This window comes from Helicoverpa zea, chromosome 1 (genome assembly GCF_022581195.2).
Source record: "Helicoverpa zea isolate HzStark_Cry1AcR chromosome 1, ilHelZeax1.1, whole genome shotgun sequence".
Classification (NCBI taxonomy): Eukaryota; Metazoa; Arthropoda; class Insecta; order Lepidoptera; family Noctuidae; genus Helicoverpa; species Helicoverpa zea.
In genome coordinates, this window is record NC_061452.1 from 697,169 (window position 1) to 724,353 (window position 27,185).

Consider the following 27,185-nt stretch of genomic DNA (forward strand, 5'->3'; position numbering starts at 1 on the left):
ACATTAAAATTAATAGAGTTGTTACTATAAAGTTGTTTAAACAGCGCATCCAAAATTATGATCGTCACTAATGGTGAAGAAAACGAAAGGGCTTATTGAGCACTTCTGTCGCTACGAAATTGGCTATTCGTGACTTCAGTCTCCACAGAGGATGAAAAAGTACTAGTTAGATTGAAAGATTTTTCAAACCGGACCAAGCGTTCAAGCAAACAAACAAACTTTTCAGCTGTATAATACTAGTACAGAAAAATAATAATATAAAAAGGGTTTTAGACGTTACAATAAAATCGAATCGTAATCAGTTTCAAACAACTAATAATGCTCAGCCCAGCAAGCCACAAAATAGCACTCTAAACAATAACACTATTTACGTATGGGATATAATAAAACGAGCGATTAAAAAAACGCTTTGCGACTAATGATGACATACTGTATTAATAACTTGAGCGGTATGAATTTGAGTAAGCGAAAAATTAACTAAACTAACAACGAATATTGATTAATAATAAAATCCAGAACGAGCTTACAAAAAGTGAATTGTAATAAATCCATTTCATATATTAAAATTTTATCCGAGCGACTACATTACTAAGTGAGCGACTGGAAATACAGAGAGGGCAACTTCAATATTAAGATAGAATCGATTTTTCTAAGTGAGGTTATACATAACGTACTACTAAATAGTTCACTTTGAGCAAAGTTTTGTAAGCTGCTTTATTAATGATTGTTGGTTCCTGATATTCTATTTTAAGATGGCAGAATTTTGAAAACGAATCACTGCAAAACCGACTCCACGTAGTCTTGTTTGCCCTACCCCTAGAGTGAAATTCAAAACCGCGTAGGCGCGGAGGGGCGAGGCGGCCTGCGAGCTGAGGCGCAGGAAGCGCACCGCCGAAGCTGCGGTGGTGAGCGTGAAAACCATCTGCGACGATAAGCTCGCATGGGACCGCCGGAGCCCCGCAGCGCCGGAGCCGTGACAGAAGCCATACCTGCTGCATGTTGCATTGTGCTTCCATGCTGCATGCTTGCTTGCATGCTTCGCTTCAATCCCCTTCCCTCGCTCCGCTATCCCCCGCTTACCCCTTGATATCTTAATTATACATTTCCGATTACTATTTAGGAAATGTATAGATTTCCTAGGAAATGTGTCTAATGTAATTTATTTCACACATTTTGTATTCGAAACACTTCATTTAAGATAAAATGCCGCTCATTATAAAAAACACTTTAGCCAAATATTGAAAAAAATGCAGAACGTAACGTTGACACTCAAACAAACATTATTCAGCTCTATTCAGCTTATGTCCATAGAAAACAACGATTTTGTATGGAGACGCGTACGCATCCATTCAGCTTTCCGCGTGTATTCAGCTTTCGCGGCAAACAAGTATAAAATGAGAACAAATGTGTTTTTATCATGCGAGTGCTTTAGATGGAGATCAGCGCTGATCTGCCGCATTCAGCGCTGTTCCGCCGCGTTCAACGCTGAATGGGGCGGAACAGCGCTGCACACGTATGGTTCTCAACTCCTTGTCGACAAGTTGCAACCTGCATAGCTCCTGGATAGATTTGATTTATTATTACGTAATTATTATGAGTATCATTCTCTTTGAATTTAGTATTATTTTACAAACAAATACGCGACATTTCGCGTATTCTCCAACCAAATTTCTATTTACCCAAAGTGGGTCGACCCACTGTCGTTTGCGTTTTAATTTTTTACGCTTATTTTTTTCTATGTCTTCTGCAAGTAACAAAACGACAAAAATATCGCACATAGAACTGTCCATGTTGAGGGCACAATACTAATTGAGTAGCTGACCGTCTTTGCAGCATATTCAGCGCCGTACGCACTCTTACGCCGCTGTACGCCGCTGATAGAAGTAGAGCTGAATAAGTGTGACCAAAACCGTTCAGCGAAACGCGAATAGAGCTGAATAAGTGTGTGTAGTCCCTAAGTCGCTCAAATATTATGAAGCTGCTAATTTTGTATTTTAAGTAACTCAAATTAATGTTTGTAAGATACTATTCTGTTGATTTTTCGTCACTTGCAGTCAGTCGCTCTCTTAGTAATTATATAACCCAAATTAATTAATTTTGACACTTAAAATTGTAATTCACAGTCACTCGTTTAAATACTATATACTACTACACTATCTATCCTTTACGTATTTCTTCCGTTTGTATTACCTCTACTGTATTCTATCGGCCACACTTCAAGGTAAACACGCGATACTTTTTAATAAATCGCGTTGTTTTCTTCGCGAGAGGTAATACATACATACTAACATTGTTTGTGAATAGAAACAATACATATCAGTATTAGAAAATCTATTTGTGATGCTGAGAGATATTTTAATGGTAGTTATTGAATTGGTTTATCGTTACTAATATTACAATCGTTTTTTTCCGAATTTCTGGAGTAGTTCCCACGGAATGCGGGTTAAAAGATAATAAAATATTTAGTGATCATAAGTCCTTTTCACAAGTTTTCTATCAAAAGGGCACAAGCACTTTCCCAGGACATTACCAAAAAGTTAATTTTCAGCAAATCAGTAATGGTATTCTCTTAATTCTTAGTTAAACCTCACTCGTAAGTAAGTATTCGCGTTAACTTCGCTTCACACTCATTGACCTCATTTTTTACCGATTTGTGGTTTTAGAAACGTGACCATTTTTAACTGTCGGCTTCACACAGTAAGCATGTAGTTTATAGTTTGTTTAATCCGAGATTTAGAAGGCTTTGAAGTTGTATTTTAGCGGCTAGAGTTGCTCTGAAAAAGATAAGAAAGGCTTTTTTAGCCTTTTTCAGAGCAACTCTACAAATTCGAAGGTTAGAAGTAAAATTCAAGCCTTCAGGGTTTGTGGGATCGTTTGTAGAGTGACCACGGCTCTGGAACGCCAGGGACTCCAGTAGAAAAATAGGTGGGTTTTAGTCATCAAAATTGTGACGCTCCCTTCCCCTATACCCTGCAGGAGTGTGAAACATTCCTTCCCACTCCTCCCTCAACAGAATCTTCACTTCTTACCTCCACATTTTTTTAGTTAGAAAGTCTTCCTGGATTCAATTCTGAAATCTGAATAAATTATCATTCCAATCGTCGGAGCTCTCAAATATGAACAGTTGAAGACAGTTAGTAACTCGTAAACCCGGTCAACAAATACGATACCCGTATCGTAAATACTTTGAGATTTTTTCCTGAAAGATGTGGTCGAATTACCAAACGTCACGCTCTATTGGTAGCACACGTCTTCCGTTATCTTTCTCGATATCGATAACAATCTAACTGGAGGTACATAGTGAGGAGCCAACACTATGCTAAAGTAAGAAATTCTCATAGAGTTAAGGTGGAAATCATAGAGATTTCTACAGGTGTAAACTATTAAACGATTAAGCTACACTTAAGTTACCTATGCTATTTCAAAGTATCGAAAATGGAGACGAACTCCAACTGTATCGTAATCTTTAATTGAGCAAAGTTAGTTTGGAAGTGAATTGATGAAGTGTTTCTTTTTATATCCAAGCTAAGTTCATTCGGCGTTGATTTTCAGTTCGTTAATTCCTTATTTACCAAATTGTTATTTAATTCTGTTACAAGAGCCTAACAGACGGTAGAATGATTACACTTGGTGCGTGCGCCGCGTCACAGATCTCATCTGCCACATACCTGCGCAGGAGTTCCCACGAAAGTGCTCACATATTTCGAGTGATCGCAGTTTTTCCAAGAATGTTGAGTAGTCTAGCTGTCATTTGGTGTCTGTTAGAAAGAGTTGCCAATGATTTGACGGAAACTAAAAGAATTTACTCTTGGTTATCGGAATATTGGATGTCATTATGTAATACATGACAGAGAAGTTAAGCATAGTAATAATATTTTTATGTGAAATAGAGTGGTTCTGAAAACTTCTAAATAAGAACACTGTTCCATAAAATGTAAACCTAGTAGAACATAACACCTATCAACAATTAATTACGCATGTGTGTCTTCCTTCATATAGACCACTTTCAATAAATGCGTCCGAATCTCAAAAAAACAGTATTTATGAAGTGTGATGCAGACTGGCTAAGTGTGCACATATCTCCCGTACTTACACGACCGGCTGAGCATGTGTGAGTGTGTATCGGAGCGCGACGCTGCAGCTTCTGCGTCGCGCTCCATTTCCTGCGCCTGCGCATTGCACAAGCCGGACAATGAGCCCAGCATGTGAGGAGCTCTGCCTACCTACTTGCGGCGCATTGTTTGAATATCACTATGACAATGGATATGGATTATGACCTGACCACCGTTAAGATAGCGGTTATTCCGAATATTAAATTGTATTGAATTCTATTGGAAACCTTCGGAAATGTTTTGCTGTTTTAAATTATGGCGCTATTGAAATGGGTGCTTGAGCTTCTGGTTTGAAACTAGTCTTAGTCTTATTCCTAGATTTATTATTGCTTTCCGGATCTTAACTTAAAATTAAAGTTATCCTCAGGACTTTATTACGTTTGAGACAATGACTAAATCAGACAATTACCTATTAATACATACGTTGCTATTTTTTAGGTGACACATTTTGTGATACTCGATGACAGATCAACCTCTAACGCCCGAGATTATACATTAACAAAACAATAACACATTATATTTTTTTAGTTGTTTCAATTGTTTTCAACACACTTTCTTTTGTTGTTGATAAAGAAGAATGCAAAACATGTTAGATAATTTATATTGATGCTGTTTAATATGATAAACGGTGATTGTAGTATTTGTAATCTTGAAGCTTTGTATAAGATAAGCAGTTTTGTCATAAAGAAAAATATTCGTATGATAAACTCAGGTGTCAATGACGAGTATAGCATTCCGTTTTCCATATTAGATAACATTAAGAGTACCAGCACGCTACAGTATAAACAGTCGGCCTAGAGCTGACACGGTGTTTGGCAAAAAAAATATTTTGTCAGTTTTCAGTCAGTCTGATACCGGCTAGTGTGCTCTGAGTGAAACTGATTTATGAGCCGAAACAAACCTTAGCAGTGTGCGAGTATTTTGAAGTTAAGTTACCAGTCATCTTTAGCAGAGCTTTTATATCTAGTGTTAGTTAGTATCTGTATTTCTGCAAACCGGTGCTTAGTAGCTTATGAAGTGATTTAGACGTTTGAGTAAGTGATGTGACTGTTTATCTGAAAGGATTAGGCAGAGTGGTGTCTGTGTTTATAGTGCAAGTGCATCTAATACCAAGTTACTCTAATAGGGATCAAATCTGTGACTTGACTTGAAATTTTAATGGGACTCGAAGATGACTAAATGTATACATAGGTGAAATGGAAAGTACAGCCTTATAAATAGAATTACAAGCTATATTTATTAATAATTTCATAAATAAGTCTGTTTTATGTTTACTTGATAAGGAGATAGTAACTAGAACAAGTTTCTGAAGTCAGTCTCCTTCAAGAACGTGATCTATCAACGACTATACCTGCTGGAGCGATCCGCGGGCTCCCGAGAAAGTATGGCGTTTCACTTTCAAATGTATCATTGACTTTGGGTAAACAATGTGGATGTACATAATAATTTTGCATATTTCGTGAGTTGAAAATTTCTGTCGTGGTATGGGCATGTGATGTAGAGGAATTAAAGTATTGTTGGGAGAAGGGTCTTGGGCATAAACGGATATAGTGGAAGAGAACTACCAAAGTAACGATTGATGGACTGTGTGAAAGTCGATATAGTTGGAAAAAATGTTACTTGTGAGATGACGGCATATAGGACAAGGAAGGAGAAGATATGCATCGCCGACACCAAATAAAATTAGGATAAGGGCAATACTAATTCAAAATATATAATGAAATAGGGAACCAACAAATTACTTATTTCTACATTAATTTTTCTTTTACAAAAAAGTTTACAGGTAATGGCTTTGCAATTTAGCTTCTTCTACCAATAAAAAGTTTACAGAGTCTACAAGAACCAGCAACAAACACGCGATACGAGAGAAACTACTGAGAAAATGGTCGTTATGTGTGATTGATTAATTAATTTGTAACATTAATATAATTGCTATGAATTAGTTTCCATGTAATAACGTGATAAATTAAACATTCGGCGCAATCTTGGAGTTGTATGTGTTATGTAGCAATTTTTGATTTAACATGCGGATACATATTATACATACTTAGTTAGATTAAAATTTAATTAATCGAATGATATGCTCTTATATTTGTATAAGTAATAATATATGAGTGTGCCTTATATATGTCGCAGGGATATGATCACTGTCATTTCACTGAACCAATTTAGGGATTTGTTAATTCACTAGATTTGTTTAGGGAAAAGATAAAATCGTGTTGTTATTTTAACATCCTCCGTGATTTGATCAAATCCTTTAGGGAATTGATCAAATCCCTGTTTTTATCATATCCCTGCGACATATACATATGTGTGTAATGTGTATATGAACGCAATGAATCAACTAAACTGTAATGATATCAATTCAATGACGTCGTTTAGGAATCCGATTTAACCCAGATTCGAGCGATCACTGCCAAAGATGGGGTCGCAATAAGTGGCCAATCACCCATGAAGTATGTAGCTCCTAAGTGCGTAGTGAGTACTCATATACCGGTACATTAATGTTAAAGTTATTGAGACGAGGTTGTGTCACTGCCTCTTGAAGACATTAAACCGCACATCTAACTGGCAATAATGTTAGATAGGCCTTCAGAATAACGATTATTAGTGAAGGACATATCAGATCAAAAGAGAATAATTGATATCAATATTGCCTGCCTCCGAGAGACTGATGGAATTCTCCGCACAGTAATAGCGGCGCGTTTTGCAAACGCCTCACATTCAGGCCAGTTTTCTCATCAAGTGCAGTTTCTCTGTTGATGCAAACGTCAACACTCAAAGCAGTAGAAATAAACCATAATTACAAGGCCAGCATTATTGCCATTTTCATTTTAATTCAAATGGGCTCTCTCCCGCGTTTCATCGCGATATGTCCGCAGATTCACAATCTATTAGTCACATGGCGAATACTACAAGTAATAATAATTATTTATTGGAAACTGTTAAGTGAAACTCAGTTATTAATAACCGAGGATTTTACCTTTACCTTATAAGCACCTGTTATAGTATTTTTATTGAACTTAGAAAGTTAACTAAGTTCGAAAGTGGTTTGCTGTGTTATCAAATGGGAGTATGTGGTGCGAATTGCTTTTGCGGCTATAAAATGCCGTGCGAGTCGATTATAGTTTTTATTGGTTGGCGTATAAGGTTGATAGGTAAGTTTAGCGGTTGTTAATGTTAAGTTGGTGTTATTATTTCGTAGATAGTGACAGTGGTCGGACAAGGCTTGCTGTTAGCTCAATGCCGCCGTTGTTTTTGTTTGGGAAATGTAATTTCATTGATCTCCAGTACGTTAGCAGACATTTTTATAATAGTATATTGTTGTTTCGTGTCCATTGTTTGTTAAGAACTTTGCTATCATCACGTTTTGTGACTCAAACTATGAAAGTGAAACTTTGTTTGTACGGCTGTTTGTAAAGCAAGGTTTTTCATTTGTTTTTTGTCGTGAACTTGAAAAGCAATCTTCGTTTAAAGAAGTTATTGCTAGATTGAAATGTCATGTTTACAGGCAGCGTGTGAACTTGTTAATTTCTTGACATTTGAACGCTAACTTGTATCATAATGATTACGGTTACGTGTTCGTAATCGTCTTAAATAGCGGTTCTAATGGCAATTAGATTATGTGTTGAACTAAATGTTTATAATTTACCTACTGTAGGTGATACTTAGGTTAATGAAAGATCACGTAACATTTAATTCTACAAATGTCAGTCTCAATTAGAGGTGTGATCAATCACTCATTCGCATAAGGCAATTTGTCATACAAAATCGTTTATTATCAAAAACGAATCGTGATTTTCTCGTCCTCTATAAGTTGATGGTAAATGACGGCCATCTTTAGTTTGATAGTAAACGAACATGGTCATAGTATCAGCCTCGGTTCTAATGATTAACATATTCATACGGTTTGACCCAGTAAGACAAAGTTAACTGGTAGTTTTTTTATATGGTGCTGAGAAATACAATGTATGCTCGTGAATGAGATTTAATCTAGACTAATATTATAAAGCTCAAAAGTTTGTTCGTTTGTTTGAACGCGGTAATGTTGGGAACTACTGGACCGATTTGATTTATCTTTTCATTGATAGGTATTTGCGTGCGCAGAGTACTTAGTTCCCACCGGATGCGTGACCGGCATACTTCCTGAATGAAAAGTTCACAGTATTTATTTATTTTCATTGATACGTACGAAGGAATTTATTTGTAACAAATTGAAGTTAATCACTGTGGTGTGAATTGAAGTCAAGGATGAATCAAAACAATATAAAACGGAGATCAATATTGGTGTAACCTTGCGTTTGATAATGAATCGTGTGCACTCATGGGTTCCTTGCCAGTTCTTCGCTTGAAAAGGTTTTTCTTATTTTAGATTCTGCTCTTACTATTACTTTTTAAATTGTAATCCATGTTATGTAAAAGTGTACTCCTTTTTTCGTTCATTTTCTTTCAGGGTCCGATTCAGCTGTAATATTCGTTAATTGAAAAAAGAAAAATAATCTATGTCACCTTTCTCAATTTTTTTACAAAAGCATATTAGTAAAGATAATTATTCTATTGTATGTAGATAATCAAAATCGTTGATCTGTTTGCATGGTTATTCTCCAAAACCACAAAGCTTTCTCTGTAAACAGTTTCAAATGGTCCATCACCAGCTTATGTGAAGTATACTTACCTACACGGACCAGCGTAACTTGAATTCTTGGTAAATAAATTTTCGTTTTGATTCCGTAAAGAAAACTTTAGGAAATGTGCTGTAAATTATAATGCTTAACATATTAAGATTTTAAGGTAAGTACTGGTAACAATAAGTGTATAGATTCGGTACGTAGTATTTTTGCATTAAAGACGGAGCTGAACTATTACTTTTTAAATGTGGTTTAAATATTCTGTATTGCAGCGAAACTGCACATACATTATAGATAGAATTTTCATAGAACAGCGAAAATCAAAACGAGATACATGATGTTAAAACTTTCTGACTTGTCAATTTCCCGTATACCAAGACAAACTGGGTAGCTACACATTGTCGCCTACACTTTGCGGTTTAACTTTAACATCAGTTTTACTAACAATGTTAGAGAGAAAAGCGTGTAATATTTAGCGATAAAGCTCACTCCATTAGTCTATGAAAGTTATATGAGTTTCTCCTTGACAGGTAGAAATTGCGTGGTCATCCTATTCGCTGTGATATTACTTGTAAACGCTAAACGCTTCAGGGAGCAGGTACTATGTGAGAAAGATATTATGATCAGCGTTATAGCTAAATATCTTTCAGTTTTGTAAATCTATTTTAATTAAACACTTAATTTAATTGGCTGTTAATGCCAATCAGTTTATCATCACTTTTCTAAGTTAATATAATTTTTGTGTATTGTATCTTGGACACCAATGACTGGGTAAAGCAAAAATCCTAAATCAATAAATAATAATGAATAAGTTTTTTTATTTCACAAAAATTTTACATACACTATAACATACTTTTTCAACATGTTTCATCGCTTAGTTAAATACAGTGTTGACGTGAACTCTGGTACTCATGTTAAGATTTAACTTGCGTCATGGTACCCTGGAGCTTCGAGTCTGCATTGGCCAATCTGTTTTGAGCACGTGCAGTGATTAACTCTCATTCTTTTTCTGTATGAGAAAAGGCATGTCAGCCACTCAGCAGTGGACAAAAAAAAAGGCTGATGATATAATGTTAAAGTTAAGCCTCTATTTTGTTATCCTGAAGTTTCCCAATCTATTAAAACAAGAATGCATTCTTGTTAATAACGACAATTTTCTTGTACGTTAATTAATTTGCAAATGAAATATTAAATGCCGTTAGTATGACAGCAGCCTTATTTAATAGCGTAATAAAATCACCGGTAGAACACCATAATTATATAGGGTTACGTACTTTTTCGCTTCTGATCGACTTTATATGGAGGATGTAAATAAAATATTAGCTACCTAATCACTGGTCTGTTTACTTGCAATTTGTCATATTAGGTATTGTTATTTATTTGGGTAATTGAACTTTATTTAGTAAGGGTATACCTACTTATAGATTTATTGACGGTGTTTGTATGTGCTTTAAATCCGTGTAAAAGGTCATAAATAGTAATTAATTCCTTAGTAGAAGTAGATGTATGTGCGATGTCCCATAAGAATCACCCATATAAGATATGGGTATTTACTAAACTAGATATACTTAGGTGCTGAACTAACTTAAAATACTTGTGTATTCATTCACAAAATATATAAATAATCACTTTCAAACATTTTAGTTCCTAGTTAAGCAATGCGAGCTAGAACTGGTCCAATATTATTGCCACAGTTCTAATTTGCTTAGCCGTTGTCCGTATTGACACAAACTATCTTGTTATTTCTCAACGTTTCTTATTAAAGTCGAATTATTTTGTTTCTTTCAGCATTACAATGAAATACTCATTCATTCACCGTAAAATGAATAAGTAGACCATCATTATCTGTCTAGCCTTATCCGTCTTCAAAAATACGAGGTTCTCTATTTCACTATATACGTTAATTTTCAATGCATACAAATATTTTTAAACTAATGTTATAAAGAGGAAAAAAATATATTTTTGTTTGTTTGTTTATATTCTATAAACTCAAAAACTACTGGACTGATTTTTTTTTTCATTACTAGAAAGTTACAGTTCCCACAGGACGCGACTGAAACCGCGGGAAAACGTCTAGATTCTAAAATAAAGTCTGAAAGCGAACTTACCGCGGAACACGGTAATCCACAATAAAAATCTTTTACCACCTATTTCCCATACTTCCGATCACGTCTTAGCATTACTTTAGCATTTCCTTAAACCCAGTTTACAAACGTTAATCAGTACAAAATAACCGAACAATTTCAATACAGGGAGAAATCGTAACACCATGTTATTTGCCTGTGTTTACTTAAAATTGTATCGAGAAAGCGTTTGGCTAATACACACTGGCCGGAGGAAAGTGTGGATAGTTAAACTAAGTACCTTAGTAATGTTGGGCCGCTCTGATTGGTCCATGTTATGTTTTGGGTGAGCGCAGTGGGTCACTACTTACGGGGTCGGTGTTGGTTTAGGCAAATGAGGTAAGGTGTCAATGTTGATTGAACCATCCCATAAAGCAATGTCAGTCAATATAGAATAGAAAAAGTCTTTTAAAAATATTTGAAACGCTACTTGAATAGTTGATTTATAGAGAGTAGAAATATTTTTGATATAAGACCAGAATTCTTCAGCTTTATAATGTTAGCACATAAGTAAAAGTATTGATGTCTTTCGTGTTTAGAGATTTATTCAAAGCAACATAGTATTTTCATGTGAGCTCTTGCATAAAGAATCTACAGGAGTAACCACATAAAAATTAAAATTTGCAATAATTACACTGTTTGTTCTACAAAACATAATCTACCCATTAATAACCAATCTCGCTTTTAAAAGCATTACTAAGATCATGATCAGAATGTTAAATACAATAATTATATCTACTGTAATTGAAAATCAAACGCATTGGCATACACGACACGCAAATGACGCGGCCGTCGCACGCGCCGGTGAATATTACTGTTATCGAGCTATGCGTCTGGCGAGAATATATTTTATTAGAGCAGAACTTTGTGACGAATAGTTAGTATTTTGAGAACAGTAAGTAGATTGTATTTTACTTACTAGAATACCTACACTGAAAACTTTTAGTCGGGCGATAGTTTGTTTAGGCTCATAAATCAATATGCAGATGAATGATAGTATACACATTACAAAAAGGTATTTAGCCGGTATTAGACGACTGAAAACTTTAATTTGAATAAAGATTTTCCTAAAAAATAAATTCTTGCCGTCAACTGTTGGCCGACTGTTTAGTCTACATTTTATTCTTGTGGGTATTCTTACTGTTACTTATAATGAGGATGGGATTTTTTAGTTTTTGTTTTCAGTCATTTGATTGCAAGAGATAAGTATCTTGCCTAGATAGTAAATGGTCTAGAATTTATGTGACTTCTACTTTTGCATAGAGTTTACTTTCATCAAACTTTTTTGATCAGTGCTATTATAAGTTTTAGTTACGGAAGAAAGGAGTAGAAAGAAAATTAAAGAACAGCGTGAATACCATTATAATGATGGTACACATAGATTAATTGCATTTGAAATATTCAAGGAATGACGGTTATTCTGCGGCAGTAGGGCCACGGATAATATCCGCTAATGAGGCATATTTAGCAACATATAAAAATGATTCACTCTTCACAGGTCAAGTGCCATACTATTTAATTTACATAACATTATCGCGTGGGTGATTCACGATCAAAGAGTCCAATATGACTTTCTCACAGCTGGGCTGGTCACTTTCTCGTAGAATGCCAGTCATACAATAGTCTATGTTGGTGACAAGCGAAGGAGGAAAGTCCACTGCTACCATTGTCATGGAAATTGGATGAAATTATTTTTGATTATGAATGTATCAAGTGAGTAATGACATTAATTTTGGCAATTTGTATAGAATGTTGAATGGATTGTTGTCGTATTTTATTTTCTTTGTAATGGAAGGTATAATAGCATTGTTTCAATATAAAGGTAGACTGATACGGAATGCCTAGGCGCTAAGTCCGCCGTTGTACATTTTTCAAAAAGTTTAAATAAATATCTATTGTCAGAAAGTGTAAAGATAAACGTAACTTCATTATCAAGAGTTTTATCGAGTGTGCGTATAAATTAATCTTAAACATATTGGATCGAGTAAAAAAGTAGTTTACAATATTATCCTTTAAACGGAATTCGAACCCGTCGAAGCGTGGACAGACGTTTATGAGAAATCCTAACTAAACAACGCACGTCTCCGTCCAATATTTAACAGTATCGATAAACTACAAGCCAAATAGTCGATAATATGACACCTTTATCTTTTAAGGGTTGAGGCATGAATAAATTAAATTATAAACGTATAAGGCTTACACGCTAAAATTATATAATTAGCAAACTTACTACGTACATTATTCTGTGATCTGCAAATGATCTACAGCAGTTAAAAATGAAATGATTGCCTTATCTTCTCTGTCATAAAGGCACAAAACAAAGCATGCAGAAGTCTATCTGTATATATAGAAAAATCTGTAACAAGAAATCACATTTGACTGATTATAAAAAATCTTTGGTTTGAGATTGAACGATAAGTGGCAACCCTTACCCGCTCGAGGTACAAGGCGCGGCCCTTCGTGCTTCGTGAAATGTTGACCAAACCTTCACATTTACGTTCCGAACGGACAGAAAAACTATTTGTTTGACTTCGCATTATTGCTGTTAAGTACAGATAATGTCCACAGGTTTGTCGGTTAAGTGAGTCTTCACGACTCCAAACGGTAATACAGGTACTATATGGTAAGTACTATATGGTCAAGTGCTGTTACTCAGCTACTGCATTTAAAAACGAAAAAAATAACAATCACCTACCTTGAGTTTAAAAAGTAAATATTTTCAGTGACAGTTCAATAGATTAAATAGACAATAGCGAATTGCTTACAAACTTACAAACAATAAGAATTTCAAAGACAATTTCAATTAAGGCATTTTTTGTCTTTGAATTCTTCATTTGTAAATAACAAAACAGTGACAAGAGCTATTATCTACTAATATAATATAGAGCGTTTTTTTGTTGGTTTGAACCTTAAGAGCTCCGAAACTACTAAACCGATATGAAAAATTCTTTCACTGCTGGAAAGCTAGACTGTTTCCGAGTAACATATTATCCTAGTACGGGCAGTAGTTCCTACGGGACGCGGGTATATTTATAATTTGGTTTCGGGTCAAAAGCCACAGCACTCAGCACATTCTTTAAAAGATCACTTAAAAGTTTTACATAAAGTAGTTTAAACAATGATAACTGAAGCAAGACCTTCGTATCTTGCGCATCGAGCCACTGGCTCCCAATCAGATGGAATGGCAGGCCGTGCGTGAACTAACAATGGTGGAACAAGGTGAAACCTGATGCTGCGGGATTGGTGCAGATCTAAGATACTGATCGTATGGCTAATCTTATCATAGTTGGTGTATTGGGTAAAATAATGGATTAAGGTCGGAAGTATCATATCCATTCATTGATTGTGTACTCGTAAGGGGAAAAACGAGTGTAATCTTTAGAGATAAGTGGCGTGTGAACTGTGACGCTAAGTTTGACGAAAATTGTAAGATAGGGTTTGACTTACTTGGCAATGTCACGATTTTTTGTTTTTGATGCATCTCGTGTTATTTTGGGTTGTAACATAACTCAAATAATTCCATGTCTATTTAATAATTGAATTTACTATTAACAACACAGATGAAACTTGCAAGACTAAATTAACTTTAAAGTTGGTGCACCTTTCAACCAAGCATAAACCATTTATTTTTTGCTATTTATCATGGGATTTTATACATTCGATTGCAAACAGATAAAAATCCAGCATCAATAGCTGTTGACCCACACCCAAGGATGCGCCGACCTCACTCGATAACGATCACAAAAACATCGATAAAAACTATCAAACGTATCGATTTTACGCCACTCGTCGGATTACGCGCGACCGTTTTTTGTCGAACCACTGAATGATTCGATCAATCAATGTGTTCGCTTTTGTATTGCTGAAAATAGAGCTAGATAGATTTGGTCATTGAATTGATAGAATGATTTGTAGAAATATGAAGTTAATGTCTAAATCATTATAAAACAAAAGTTAATGAAATGCTATTTTTACCTATTTTACTGTACATATCATACCTATTGTCATCTACTTTCTTCACAAAGCAAATTAAGATAATCGTGACATACATACCTATCTGCAAATACATATTACTCTAATTTACACTCGATCTCTTAAAACCGCAGCTCGAATATGGCTTGAACCCACAAATCAAGCTAATACACCGTCGATCATAACATGCGACGTTCAAAACCCGAGCTATCACCTCATGCAACACTCTATTTACGTCGAGCATATGCAAGTCATAGACCTGTCAGGAATGCAAGCGTAAATATGCGGCAATCACATAATTGCCGTGGTAATCGCAGTAATCGTAATCGTAATACTATGGAGGATTATCGATACGCATCACAAAAAATGAACATCACTATTACAGTATTACGATATGCTTTGTTATTTAGGCTCGTGCTTCGAGTTTTTTTGTGACTGACATGCGATGGTACCGTTTCAAAACTTGATAACTACCAATACCTATAAGTATGCGTTGGATACCAACTTAACTTTCAGTTTTCTTAAATTATTCCTTAGGAATCTGGTTTTTTATAGGATAAAGCCTTAAGTAGCACTGTCGATTACTATTATCGATAAGGAAATTAAATAATTTTCACAGCTGTCATTACAATGCAAAAGCAACTGCAACTATAATTGCCGGCCGGTCGCCAGTCGCAGTGGCTGCCATATTTCCCAACGCATTACACATTCAGTTTCGGAACGTGCGAATATTCGCTACTTAGGTTTCATTCATAGTTTTTTTGCTGCATTACAAAATTTGTTTTATCTGTTTGTGATAATTTCTAGTGAACGGGCGTTTGTTGTCGTTGCCGTTGCAAAGATCGTGATAGTTTTAAACAATCGGTATATTTGGGTCTATCTAGCGCTATTTATTAAAAGCTGAGAAAAAAACAAGTTAGAAGTAATGTTGTGATAGCAATCGTAATTTGTTACACTTGTTCGTGAGAATAGCTGTTTTGTATGAACATTTATTGCAACTGATTTTAGATTAAACTGTTTATGTCAAATAGACGAGGTAAAATTATTATCTAGTGTCGTGGTTTATTAATTTGTCAAATGTTACGTAGAGATAGGGGTTTACTTGTGATTTATATATCTCAGAAACTACATACCATTTACTGCTACATTAAATATTTCTTAGTACGTATGATGCTATACCTGAATGGACAAAAACTTATATTTGTATCGAAAACAAAAGTGAACGAGTGCACGTGTGAGTCCCAAACCAGAGTTATGCAATGCTCAGCGTTTTGCGTTTGGTACAAGTGAACAACCGGTTACTGAAAAACTTGTTACATGGTAGAGGCATGTTTATATTGATTATTTATTTAAGTAACGATACATTATTTGTTTTTGTGATTGAGGCAAACACTAATAAAATACTTTATCATAAGGAATTATACTACTCTACTCTAATATACTTATTAGATACCATTTCAAAAACAGGTGCAAACTCTCACAACTCTCAAATTCCTGAGAAATAGTTGAAAAATCATGAAAATACATAAGGGTCATCATTTCCTCGCCTGTTTTTCGATAGCAAATCGAAGATTTTTTATATAATATAATAATTATTGTTTATTCAAATAAATAAAAGCTCGTGCCTTGCGCCGGCGCAAATCCGCGGTATGTAAGCAAAGTAGCCGGCTATTATCGCGGTGAAAGGAAATCAAAATATCACATGTTTGTACCGGCGAGTACAGCCGGCTCTATATCCCTGTTGGTAACGAACTGTGGCTAACTGTACTTAATTACACCACTGTTTTCTGTGCGAAATATTGCAATATTTTGTTGTTATTTTCGTAATGGAATAATGACTTTACAATTTAGTACCTACATCAACTGTGGAATTTTTGAATATATCTAAATCTCTCTAAATGTTTCTTTGTTAGTTTCGGCTACATTAAAAGGGCCCAATAAATTATTTCTTAGTTGCAGGTTAATTCTATTTGATATTAGGCTAAAATTTTCCTAATCCCAAATTGCCTCAACAATCAATTTAGGAATTCGATCCCATTTAAATGCAATTACTATACCTCCGATATCAATACAAAAGTAGGTCATTTAATTATTAGTATTCAATTAGAAGTCCAATTAGTTGACATCAGTGAGTCGGACATGTGTTTCGACGCTGTTTATGCTAATTAATTGAAAGGAAATACTGCTTAGTAGTCACGGAATAACGCCTTGACCTACCATGAGACAACCTTGTCTGTACTATAGAGCGTAAACGTCATAAAATACTTGTATATTTTATTATAAATCAGTTAAACTTTATAACGTGTTAGTTTAGCTTCTTTTTACGAAATATGTATATATTTTTAAATATCTTCTGTCTTCTGTTAATTTTGTAGCATGTTCATATGTTTACTTTCTTACTAAAACTATGCAGATAGTCAACTTAAAACTGGAAGCAATGGTTTCATTTTTAAATTCAATAAAATACCAGTTGATTACGCAATTATTCCACTAACTAGCATCATATCTTTGATTCGCTACTATCAAAGTATTTATATCCACACACCTAAGTAAAACCTGATTGCTGGCCAATCCAAACAGGTTATTAGTGAAAACCAGCGATTTTGGGAGCCATTATATCAGATGTGTGTCATGTCTTGTCCATCGGAAGACCAGTATTCCTCATGTAATGTATTGCACAACGATTGATTCATGTTCAGCAACCGGTTGCAGTCATTCGTTAATTATTACGCGAGTCTGCAGGGTGGCCGTGTGATACGTACCTAGGTTTATGTAATGAGCAAGGGCGGGGTTGGTTTGCAATGGGGCTGGCAACTGTCAAAGTGGCGCTATCGTCGTTCTGTCCCATAACAAAGCGATTTCCTATGAAAAGTTCAATTAATTATAGAAAATTATAAAAATGACACGTTGCTGTGTTCCAAATTGTTCTGAAACCGCTACCCACCAATTCCCTAAGGATGAGAAACTAAAAAGAAAGTGGCTAAAAGCAATCCGTCGTGTGAATTTCGTACCTAAAAGTGGTTCTAGGTTATGTCGAAAACATTTTAAAGAAAGCGACTATGTAATGATTAGTAAATACACAGGTAAACATCACTAAAAGTTATAATTTTGTCCTTAGGATTTAAGATGGTTAAATATTATAGTAGAGATTTTATTTACAGGGGTAGAACATCAGCATAAACATTTGAAAAAGTCTGCTGTACCTTCTCTTTTTCCATGGAATGTAAAACCTGTTTCCAAACAATCAGAGGACAGAGAAGAACGATTGAAAGTTCGCAATTGTAAGAAAAGCCTTTTCCAAGAAGCAGCTTCTTCGCAAAACAGGGATATTGAACCATTTCAGGATGTACTGTGTTCTGAACAGGATGAAAATATTGGTAATATTGGTCAATATGTGGATATTTTAACTGAAGGTTCCGCACATCAAAATGCTTGTAATGTTACTGATACAACAAAAATAATGAAAAATGAAGCAACGCAAACATCAAGCATTATGAAAATCTTCTCTACTGATTTATTGGTGACTGATAATGATTCAGTAAATTTTTATACAGGCCTGGAAACTTACCAAAAGTTTTCATTAGTATTATCTACTTTAATGCCTATGGCTAATGATATAAAATATAGATGGAGCAGAGTTATATGTTTGTCCATAGAAGAACAATTTTTAATGTTGCTTATTAAATTAAGAAGAAATAAACCTGATTTTGAGCTAGGAAAAATGTTTGGTGTAAGCAAAACAGAGGTTTCAAATGTGATTATTACCTGGATTAATTTTGTTAATGACCTTTGGAGTCTCATTAATATCTGGCCATCTCGTGAGCTAGTCAACTTTTATATGCCTAATTCTTTTAAAACTAATTATCCTTCAACAAGAATAATTATAGATGGAACAGAAATTCCCATACAAAAACCTAGCCAACCTGATGCTCAAAAAGCTTCTTTCAGTCAATATAAACACAAAAATACTTTGAAATTCTTAGTCGGGTCATCACCTGGTGGGTTATTTACTTATTGTTCAGGAGCATATGCTGGATCTACAAGTGACCGCCAAATTGTGGAACGCAGCAGTCTTTTCGAGAAGTGTGAACCAGGAGACAGCATTATGGCAGACCGTGGTTTCAATGTTCAAGATTTATTTGCTAGTAAAGGTGTAGGAATAAATATTCCTACATTTTTAAAAGGAAAATCCCAAATTCCTGGAGTATTATTAAAACAAGACCAGAAACTAGCCAGTCAACGGGTTCATATAGAAAGACTTATTGGTTTATCTAAAACATATAAAATACTAACAAGTGAACTTAACCAGTATTATATTCCTTTAGCCTCTAAGATATTTTTCATTTGCATGATGTTATGTAATTTCAGGGAAGGAATAGTAAATAAAAACATAAATTAATGATTGGTTCATTATTTATTAAAATCTTCATAATTATAATATAAATACTTATTTAAAAGTTCACCATTATAATAATTTTCAAAAAAATTATCTAATTTCAATAACATTTCTTTTATAAACTGTTCATCTCTGTATACATATACCACTTTTAAATCAATATAGAGTATAATTGTGATCTGTCTCTAAGCTATAGGGATTGGCAGGTTCATACATTTGTTTGAGAGGCATGGAGCTATTAGGGAAATTTAAAACCAAACTTCGAACCCTACTATCATAGTTGATTTTGTTTATTTTATTGACAGGATAGGGCTCAAATATTACTGGCAAATTTCGTCTCTGTGTCAATTTTTCTGCACGGATAGGTGTTCCTGAATATCGAGATGTTGGTACATGAAATTGCTGCAACTTCTGAGTGCAGGTTTCAAATAATAAAATTTGTTTTGCATGTACCATATGTTCTATGCCAAATAAAAGAACAGCAACATGTTTACATGAAGCATTATTTCCGCTACCTGCTGGACACTCACAGTGTGCTTCCATGATGTTCCCATATTCATCGAATTTAATATCTACACTATAATGCAGTTTCTTCATACTTTTTCTGCAAATCCCTTTGATATATGTTTCATTTGATGAGGTGTGGGATCGTGCTGTAACTAAGTGTCGAGATTCATACAGTTGAGCCACTTTATCCATTTTTTTGCTAGTGCTGCAAGAAAAATATGAGAAAATCAATTAAATTAGCTAGTATCATTGGTATTACAATTTGAAATATTATTTATATAGGTATTTTGTTTAAATACCGGCTGGGTTTCAACAAAATACCCAGGAAAAAACGTATTAGGTAATAAAAATATTTTTCACAAGATGTTATTGTTAGAGTAGAGTACTTAACAGAAACTTACTATGATAAATAATGTCTTATTTGTGTTTTATTTAATGGAGGTAATTTTGTGTGACTATTTATGTCACGGTAGCACTCATTAGAAGGTAATTTCATCGCTGGATCGTCTGTTTCAACATTTTCCCGATTTCCGAAGTTGAAATTCTGGTCGTAAATCTCCAATCTGTAGAAAAACAAAGATATTATTTAAAAATGTTGTTGCAAATTCGTATGTGTATTTTAGATATCTAATGGAACTAAATGAGTATACAATGTACTTCGATTTTGTGTTGCAGTTGACACAAAGTCTATCTTCCATCAGAATAATACGCAAAACCAACGTAAAACACCAATATAGGGCTACAAACAGCATTTTGATTGCCATACCTTTCGATTAGGTCTGCTTTTTTTCCACGTAAAGAAGCACCTCGTTCCTTCAATTCCTTTTTCAGTTGAGGAACTGTCCATGTAGAATACATTGTTATTAATCAATTTAAACTTGTTTTAACACTTATCACTCACGGATGGTAGTAAATATCGCCTGAAACGCAACCGAATCAAAATGACACACAACCTCAAACAACTTGACAGGGACAGAATTATGGTGGCGACATCTACATGAGCTTTCCGTTGCCAGCCCCATTGGTAGCAATTGTTAGTTGTATGATGTGGTCTTATTGAGTGGTTGATTTGAGATTTCCGGTGTTATAAGAAGATATTTCTGCCGGGTAACATATTTTTGGTTTTCTTAAGCTTGTATTATGAATTCTAATAGTTTAAAATTCTTTGGTCTGTCAGTAACATTCAACCTTTTCTTTTAATTTATACTTTATGCAAAATGTATAACGGCGGACTTAACACCTTAGAATTCTCTACCTTTCAATTTTTTTTACCATTTTCCCGAAAGTATCTTTAAACATTTTTCTCAGTAACAGAGAGTAAATAAACATGACATAACAGTAAGAGTAAAGGTCAGCGCCTACTTTATTCAGTAGTCAGTTCCGTCAGTGTGGGAACAGTGAGTTGGCAGCCGCTGCAGTGAGCCTGCCAACCACTGCGCCTATGGCAGTGAGCCGACTGCTAAACAGTGGTCACAGTTATATGTATTACTTAATAGTTTGTACGTGTTACGAATGTTTACAAGTTGTTTAAAAGTGATTATAGTTTTGTTTTGTTGATAGACTGTTTACTACCAACAATTATTTAACTGTTACACCGAATTATCTCTGTATTTTAATTTGGTTAACTAGCTGCGTAGATATTTTGTCATTAATACTCGTGATTTTCATCTATTTTTTGCGAAATACATCTATGTGATATGTACGTGAAAAAAAAAGTAAGCAGAAAATAACCACCCAAAGGTAGACTGGTAGAAAAGTCCGCCGTTGTATTATGTGTAAAAAGTATAAAATTAATAAATTACAAATAAATAAAAATAAAGCAAAAGTCTAGGCTGTCACCAGCAAGTTGCGTATTGACAGCCAAACCAAAAAAAGTTACAGCATTTTACTCAATTAAAAATAAAAGTATCCAATAGAAGTATTTCGTACTGGCATTAGAAACAGGTCATTGTACTTGGTTTTTCAATCGATCACTCCTGATTCTTGGTACTTCATTGATGTTTTTTTCTTATTGTTATTAGCCGTTTAAGTTTGTATTGTTTTAAAGGCGAGCGAAGCCGGGGAGTTTTCCTCGTCAATTGTTTGTACAGCGTTACGCGATTCGTCTCGATAACCAGGAAAAAGTGTCAAAACACGGTAGCCATCTTCAAGGTAGTCTTGGAAAATATTTGAATGTTTTGCTACGCTTATTTGTGAAACTTGATTATAAAAGTATGGCTTAATATTACAAATAAATAAAAAATATGGTGATTCCGCTTTAAATATATATATTTTTTTAAAACAATAACTAGATATGTATGGTGTGTGCCTGGGGGTAACTGACTGAGGATGACTGAGGAGGTCAAATAAGGAGTCGGTCCATATAAATCACTAGTTCTCAGCTGCATCTGAACTGAAAGCAAACTCTCACATAGTTAGGAAAAGGCTAGGCAGATTTAGTGTATGGTTGGTCATCTCCTGTCGTAGTATTTACAAAATCCCTTCAATTACCAATAATTAGAAAGTGAAAACGTGGGAAATCCGTTGTCAACAAGAGATGTTGCCATAGCAACTCCGATGGGACGGAACGGACCACGGTGTCACGGTGGTACTGGTTCCCAAACCTTGGCGCACCATGGTTTCTTGCTGTAATTAGTTGATGATACAATAACTTTTTTATAATTGATATTTAATGTTCGACAACCTGTTGGACATTTCTCTAGAATTTACATAACAGCTACATTTTCTCACAGCCGAATTCCTTTCGCCACTTGACATCGCCTCGATGCGTTTATTCGCACCAATCTTAAATGATTCAACCAACTGGAGACGTCATTGCCATGCCTTCCCCTCAGTTGAAGGGCGCTAAAGCCTGCGTAGTCACTATGTATTAGGTTAATCTGTGTTCTAGCTACGGAGCGCCGGTTTTATTCGTATGTGTATGTTTGCGTGTTTGTCAATTTTATCCAGTGCGTGCGTAAGTCACGGTATAATCAAAAATGCATGAGTGAGCTATCACCCCGCACGTCAAATTAAATATTATTCGACTTTTTAGATAGGTAGGTTCGATAGGTTCATTCGCATCAATGAAAGTAATACATTCATAGCACTTCTGTACACAATGACGAAATATTTTTTTGTCACTTTCTCTGTCTCGTGTGTCTCTTATCAATGGAGTACGTGACTCTTTGTGGGCGCTACGTGAGATCCCAGGGGTTACGTCAATAACGTTTAATTTGGTGCAGAGAAAGTTGGGAGAACATTTGAATAAAGTTTGAAATAAAAAGCTTGGTAGAACGGTCTACGAATAGGCTAAAAACTACAATCCAGATTAGCCTTTTGTTAAATCTATTTGAGCAAGCTTTTCTGCTACCAGTCAATTTATTTCACTTTGGCAATATTTGCTCAAGACAGTAGTTCTTAAACTACTTAAACACTGTCAGGTTAACTTCGGTAATTTTATCTACTCATCTTTATTAAACTGGCGTAAAATTAGTGACTAATTAAAACCGTCCATATAAAGTGTTCACAAAAAGTCCGCTTTCGTTCCGTAGGCCGCCTACAAACTGCAGTTTTTCAGTTACTTTTTCAGTATTTTTTCTTCAGTAAACATAACTAACTGTCTGGTCATTGATTACACGAATGTCACTGGGTGGTACCGTGACGAGCACCCGTTCTCACACATCGTCAATCAAGTCATTAGAAAATTGACGTGCGCAAGAGTTGATGATGCGAATAATTTGATCTTTTATTGCTAATACGGCATCACGTAATCTACATAATCTTATTCAATTGAATATGAAATATTAGTTAACTATGTGCTTTTCTTTCAGTCTAGATCCATTTAGATTAGAAGAATATATTTAACTGGCCGTTTTCACCCGCGTCCTATGTTAACTACTACCCGTACCAGGCTAAAATATATCCTATGTTACTCAGGAAGAGTTAAGATTTCCAACACTGAAAGAATTTAATCCAATCGATTCAGTAGTTCCGGAGCCTTTTGGTACAAACAAAGTTTAGGCCTTTAGTATTATTATAGATTATAAATTGTATCATAGAATTGAACAGTAACACAAATAAATACAAAATAAATACAATAATACTGTATCTCTGTTTGGTTTATGATACAATAATACTGTATCATAAACCAAACAGATGAGACTGCTCACAAAAAAATCGATTATAATCTCGAGTATCGAATATCGGAACAAATGTGTTCAAGTTAACCGTATCGATTACTGCGCCACGTTCTGAGCGGGATCACGATATCACGAAATATGTAAGAAATTACTGCTGTAATGGTGCTAGGTAGCCTTGCAACTGTTTTGATGTCACTTTTGTTTATTATTGTTATTTTATATATTAACTAACACTCACTGTCCCGCGGTTTCACCCGTGTCCCATTGTAACTACTTACTTCCTTTAGCTAGTCAAATATAGCATAGTTGCAGTTTTCCCGAAGTTGTACATGCATCCCGTAGGAACTACTGCCCATACCGGGATAAAATATAGCCTATGTTACTCGGGAATAGTGTTGTTATCAAACAGTAAAAGAATTTATCAAATCAGTTCTGTAGTTTCGGATCCTTACTTGAAACAAAAAAAAATCTAAATAAAAGTAGCCTACGTACGTGGTCAATAATTAGATATAATTACTAAATAAAAGTAGCCTACGTACGTGGTCAATAATTAGATATAATTACTAAAATTAGTGAAAAAGTCGTGGTGGCCTAGTGGGTAAAGGACCAATCTCTCAAGTATGAGGGCGCGGGTTCGATCCCAGGTCAGGCAAGTACCAATGCAACTTTTCTAAGTCTGTATGTACTTTCTAAGTATATCTTAGACACCATTGGCTGTGTTTCGGATGGCACGTTAAACTGTAGGTCCCGGCTGTCATTGAACATCCTTGGCAGTCGTTACGGGTAGTCAGAAGCCAGTAAGTCTGACACCAGTCTAACCAAGGGGTATCGGGTTGCCCGGGTAACTGGGTTAAGGAGGTCAGATAGGCAGTCGCTTCTTGTAAAGCACTGGTACTCAGCTGAATCCGGTTAGACTGGAAGCCGACCCCAACATGATTGGGAAAAAGGCTCGGAGGATGATGATGATGAATTACTAAAATTACACTAATATAAAAGAGTATAGATTCAAACAGTTCAGCGGCACTCATTAGTAGCTAACTAGCTTGTTATCACTCACTGCTACATACTAATGACAAAATTAACACTGACCCGAGTTACGTCACTCCGTCATAATAGCTATATTTATATGTGTTATAAGTATACCGGTATAGGTATGAAGACTCAAGTTCATTTTAGGATATTCTACAAACACACTAAAAACTTTTAGTCGGCCGATAGTTGGTTTGGACTCATAAATCATTATGAAGATGAATAGAGGTTGAAAACATGGATTGAAATCATGATATTCTTAAAAATGAAATAGCCAACCGTCAGGTCAATTGTAGGCCGACTGATTCAGCAGTATTCGGGTGCTCTAAAATAAGCATTTTTTGAACAGTAAAATAAAAAAACTATACTTATCAAAGAAAGTCGAACGTTTCGTTGAAAATGAAATTATATAAAAACTATGACTATAACCTAAATAAACACCAGCTAGAAGCAACTAGTTTCGCAAAACCTTTCTTAGAATTCTAAAACAATGTAGGTAAATAATGTCACCAAAAAAAACAATAAATTAAGATGAAGAAAGTTTGTGATCTTCTAAACTTTTTTTTGTTAATCTAGAGCTGTTTTCTTTATCATAAAGTTAGAAATTTAAATAATGCATTAACTAATAGACTAGACTGTCTTTTAAATAATAATTTGCAGAAGGTAAGTCTAGACGGGATAAAATGCAACAGAAATATATCTGACTAGCCGTTTTCCCGTGGTTTCACCCGCGTCCCGTGGGTATCACCGCCTGTAGCGGGTTAAATATACCTTATGTTACTCTGGAAAAGCTTAGCTTTCCAACAGTGTAAAAATGTTCAAATCGGCTTAGTAGTTTCGGAGCGTTTTGTGTACAAACAAACAAAAAAGTTTATTATATTGGTAAAGATTAATCGCAAATGTATTACATAAAACGAAATTACTATCGAACTGTAATAATTCAAGTTGCAAACTTGTCAATAGTAAACAGGTTTCATTGTGTTATGTGTTACATAGAGTATATACCTATGTGTATATGTTATGTGTGTTCGGGGTCATTGACCGATGGCGCGCTCTGAAATTTCACTTTCAATGGCTTCGTCTGGACCGCGGTGGCATCGGCTATAGGGTTGCCAAGTTATTCTGAACTATTTGTAGGTACTAGGTAATTTGTTTTTTTTTTCTTTAATTTATAAATTTCATTATTTTAGGTGGTTAAATGTGTATAGTTTATGTCCTACCAGCAGTGTAATTTCTAGCAATTGTGATTTTTGAGACTGAATATAACTAGGACTAATAAGCTTGAATAGTTAGTTATGTCAGATTTAAAGTGTTGAAAATGTATCCGTTTCTAGATAAATTAGCTTCAGCTTAATTAAGTTATCCAAGCTAAGTAAAATTACATTATCTCAGCGTAATTCATCAAGAAATGTTCTCATAGCACTTTCCACTAGCTAGATCTATATCGCTCAGATAACTTGTAACAGCCCTGTACGGTCCGCAACTTACGTAGGAATGTTGTTAATTAATTATTATCCGAATGTTTGCTATCCGTACTTTCTAAATCTTAAGATTCTTGCAGTAGTAGTACCTAGGTATTAATTGATTTTAAAACGCTTGGTTTTCAGTGCAGGATTTAATTCAAGAAGATTTTCATTGCTTTTTAGTTAATTACGTATGTTTCATTAACACAAAGGGCTCCAGAAATAACAAAAATGTGTATATTCAGTAAATGTCTGCCACTCCCTCACGCTGCACCCACAAAGGGAGGGGTCATTTGATGATGTCCCGCAACAAAAAAAGTTCATAACCTACTTTTATTTTCGTACTTTTTTAGCACATTATTTAGGCGCGTATTTATTTATAAAAGTAAAAATCATTGAAATAACGGATTGTTTGCCTTATAATATTTCCAAAATATAGCTATACATTATGTACAAAGATCGCCACCGCGCAGAGAACTAAATGAGAAATGTAGACGCATAACATTTGCATGTGCATAAGAAAACGTCAGATATATTTTATCTTTATCTTAGTCAACTTTCTAGACATTAGCCTTTTACGATAACAATGTGAAATGGTTTATTTATTCCAATATTAGCGACAAAACGACTCCTTTCATATTTTTATCGATGTAAATTTTGAAAAGCATAACCAGATGGTATTTTAAATGTTATTGGCATTGGTCAACATGATTTTATGAAAATTACTCAATAAGTCATTTGCATTATCGAATGCAGTGTAGTGCGATATAGAAATCGTTAGGTAATATATATTTCTTATGTAAATTGCAATGATTTCTCTGGTCACACTAATTT

At 34.9% G+C, this 27,185-nt stretch overlaps 3 protein-coding genes across 3 annotated transcripts in view; 2 read left to right on the forward strand and 1 right to left on the reverse strand.

Annotated features, from left to right (window-relative positions):
- Window positions 1-27,185, forward strand: part of LOC124645982 — a 171,928-nt gene that overhangs the window by 34,391 nt on the left and 110,352 nt on the right. The gene's annotated exons all lie outside the window — the stretch shown is intronic.
- On the forward strand, window positions 17,641-19,235 carry LOC124645958. Its single transcript, XM_047185952.1, has 2 exons — window positions 17,641-17,918; window positions 17,997-19,235. The coding sequence occupies exons 1-2, from the start codon at window positions 17,735-17,737 to the stop codon at window positions 19,232-19,234; spliced, it is 1,422 nt and encodes a 473-aa protein (XP_047041908.1). The 5' UTR covers window positions 17,641-17,734; the 3' UTR covers window position 19,235.
- LOC124645964 lies at window positions 19,231-20,760 on the reverse strand. The gene is made up of 3 exons (XM_047185963.1): window positions 20,505-20,760; window positions 20,140-20,301; window positions 19,231-19,943 (listed from the first exon to the last, which is right to left on the reverse strand). The coding sequence occupies exons 1-3, from the start codon at window positions 20,594-20,596 to the stop codon at window positions 19,388-19,390; spliced, it is 810 nt and encodes a 269-aa protein (XP_047041919.1). The 5' UTR covers window positions 20,597-20,760; the 3' UTR covers window positions 19,231-19,387.